Source organism: Etheostoma cragini, chromosome 4, assembly GCF_013103735.1.
Source record: "Etheostoma cragini isolate CJK2018 chromosome 4, CSU_Ecrag_1.0, whole genome shotgun sequence".
Taxonomy (NCBI): domain Eukaryota; kingdom Metazoa; phylum Chordata; class Actinopteri; order Perciformes; family Percidae; genus Etheostoma; species Etheostoma cragini.
In genome coordinates, this window is record NC_048410.1 from 440459 (window position 1) to 443814 (window position 3356).

Genomic DNA, 3356 nt, shown 5'->3' on the forward strand with positions numbered 1-3356 from the left:
GTCTTCATCTTCTTCAGTCCGAGGGGTTCTGAATGACGATCAAGAAATAGTCCTTATCTGCGAAGAAAAAGGAAAAATAGTTCTAGATAGTTAAATGGCACAAATACAACTTAATAAAATGAATTAAATGCAAACTAAGAGACAGTTTAGGGTTTAGTATCATGTACACATCTACAGTTACTGATGCTCAGGACTTAAAGTTAAGAAGAATCCTGTGTGTGTGTGTGTGTGTGTGTGTGTGTGTGTGTGTGTGTGTGAGTGAGTGTGATGTTTCAATATGCACTCATTAAAGGGTAATTTGACTGGCAAAATGGTTAAAGTCATTACATTACACAACCAAACTTTCTAGCTGTTGTGGTGTTACTTTGGCCAGGTCATCATCCAAAAGGCAAATTAGTCCATTCATAATAATTAATATAATAAATAATAATTGTGTCCATGTTGACGTTAGTTGCTTCATGTACATTTATTAAAGACTTTGCATTGTTTATCTTTTCATAAAGCTAGACATCTGAACTCTGGGACGTGGCCGTTATAATTAAATGATATTTAAATAATGACCACTCTGATTCCAATCAGACAGCGTTGTCGAGGCAGTTTGGGTTTTAGATCCTTTTTACACAGCGGCCATGGGGGGGGTGGGGGTGGGGGGGGGGGGGGGGGGGGGGGGGGGGGGGGGGGGGGGGGGGGGGGGGGGGGGGGGGGGGGGGGGGGGGGGGGGGGGGGGGGGGGGGGGGGGGGGGGGGGGGTGGGAGTGAGTCGTAGCTAACTGTCCGTTAAGCTTGTTTCCCTCGGCTCTCACCTGGAGCGATCATGATCTCGTTCTTCTTGGAGCGGACCCGGAGGAAGGTGAGGTCGTTCTGGGGGTCGATGTCTCGCACGGTGCTCCGGGCCTTCATCACCAGCTGGTGGATCAGGCCCGTGTACTGGACCGTGCTGGCGTTGTCCAGGGTCGTCTTGATGGGGATTCCTGGAGGGGGGGAAGGGAGGGGGAGGGGGGAGGGGGGGGTGGGGAGGGGAGGGGAGAGGAGGGGGGGTGGGGGGAGAGAGACATGCGTGTAAAGCATTTACATGTAACCAGGTTAGGTTAACCCGAGTCTGTAGCGACCATGTTCCACTTCCTGGAGATTCCTCCACATGTCCCTGTGTGTGTGTGTGTGTGTGTGTGTGTGTGTGTGTGTGTGTGTGTGTGTGTGTGTGTGTGTGTGTGTGTGTGTGCTGGCTTCCCACCCAAGCAGCAACTTTGCGTTTTTCTGGTTGAAATTTCAACATTTTGTTGTTTCTTTTCTTACACTTTGACATTTTTGTAAATTTTATTCCCATTTTTTGTCACTTTGTTTTTTTAAATCGTGTTTTAGTAGAATTTTGTTGTTTTTTTAATTGTTTTTTTTCCTGTGTTTTTGTAGTTTAGTTTAGTTTTTTCCAACGTTGTTTTGTCATAGTTGTGACATAGAAAGTTTTTTGTAAACGGGTCAAATGTGACCCGAGGACAACAGCAGGGTTAAAGAAAAGCCCGCGTGGACTCAGACCTTCCTCCGCCGCGCTGTGGAGGAAGGTCTGATGGAGGGGTGTATTTTCTGTTTTGTTGTTTGGTTTGTATATTCATTTATACGAGGACATGTCTCTGGAGGAAACTACTGGGTCTGGGTCTGGGTCTGGGTCTGGGTCTGGGTCTGTCCCAGGTTTCTGCCTAAAAGGAAGTTTTTCCTCTCCACTGTGGCCCTGTTGCTTGCTCTGGAGGAGACTACTAGACCTGTTGGGTCCTTGTAAATTCTGGAGTGTGGTCTAGACCTGCTCTATCTGGTCTAGACCTGCTCTATCTGTAAAGTGTCTCGAGATAACTCTTGTTATGAATTGATACTATAAATAAAATTGAACTGAATGCTGGGTAAACTGACGGCATATTTATGTAATCTCCTCAAGCAGAAGTCCAGCTGTTTCCATCTCCGGTCCACCAGGTGGCGCTCTTACCAGGTTCAAGGGTTTTTACTGATCTGGGTTAAAAGACTTCTCTAACTTTGCTCCGTGGTCTTGGAATAACTTCCTAACTTTGCTCCATCTAAACAATCTGGTCCCATTAGATGAATTTAAGGCCATGTTAAAATGCCGTGTAACTCAAAGATGCACCTGCCCCATGTGACCTGCTCCTTTCCTCTGTGTGTGATTCGGACTCTGCTGTTTTTCTGTTTAAATTGTAACCGGTGTGCCGTCTCAAGGTCAAGGTCAAAGTTTATTTCTATAGCACATCTACAAACAGTCACTACTGTCCCAAAGTGCTGCCCAATTATAGATGACAACATAGGAAAATAAAAAAAGCATAACAAATACCCAAAAAACATCAAAACAGAATATGTCAAAAACAACAAAAACAGACAACAGATAAAAAGCTTTGCTCAATTCAATAACAATAACAATAACAAAATGTCACAGATGTCTCGGCCCCGTCTCCCTCGTAAAAGAGATTTTAATCTCAAGGGACTTCCTGGTTAAATAAAGGTAAACGGTTACTGGAAGTGTCATTTATCTTCACCTGCATCAAGGTAAACATAGAAATAAGTACAACTGGGCTGATATAACGTTGCTTCTCTATGAATATAATCTGTCCTGAGTCTGGGGCCATTTGGAGATATTGTTGTCCCGATACCTCGATGATGATATTGTGCCGATACTACAGAGTTGACAATTGGTGCTTTAACAAAATATCTTCACAATGAGATTCAACATCAGTTATCTTAAGTGATAAGTGGGTGAAGGTAAAAATAATAGAAAAGCTAGAACAGTCTAACACAGAAAGTGACGTCACTTTACTGTAACGTAGCCTGTAAAACACTTGTGTCATATCACGATATGCCAAATCTGAGACGATATCTAGTCCCGTATCGCGATATTAATATAATATTAATATACTGCCCAGCTCTACCTGAGTCTAATTTCCTTCTTTCTCTCTAGCACTAATCCTAAGTCTTGCTCCTGACACACCAGATGTCTCGAGATATCGCGAGAATCCAGCTTTCCTTCGAGACGACAACAAATGAGGTAATCTCAGGTTACCGTGGTAACAAGACCGCTGTAGTGGTGCTACTGATGTATAAATGAGTGTGTAATGGCTGGTAAATAAACATAAATGAGGTTGTTTTTCTCTGACTGTCGTGACGTTACCTTCGGTATTGACGATGATGATGCCCTGCACTCCGTTCTGACTCTGGATTCTCTTCAGAGTTTCCTCTACTTCGGCCTGGGAAAGAAAACAAGACATGACTTAGTTCATCACTTATAAAACAGGTAGCTTATATAGAGCAATCTGATTGGTCTGGAAGCCACAGGTAGCTTATATAGAGCAATCTGATTGGTCTGTA

General features: G+C 43.9%; 1 protein-coding gene across 1 annotated transcript; it reads right to left on the reverse strand.

The window, feature by feature from the left end:
• Positions 1–12: 12 nt before the first annotated feature.
• Positions 13–3356, reverse strand: dynlrb1 (dynein, light chain, roadblock-type 1). Its single transcript, XM_034869041.1, has 3 exons — positions 3160–3356; positions 803–970; positions 13–57 (listed from the first exon to the last, which is right to left on the reverse strand). The coding sequence occupies exons 1-3, from the start codon at positions 3254–3256 to the stop codon at positions 14–16; spliced, it is 309 nt and encodes a 102-aa protein (XP_034724932.1). The 5' UTR covers positions 3257–3356; the 3' UTR covers position 13.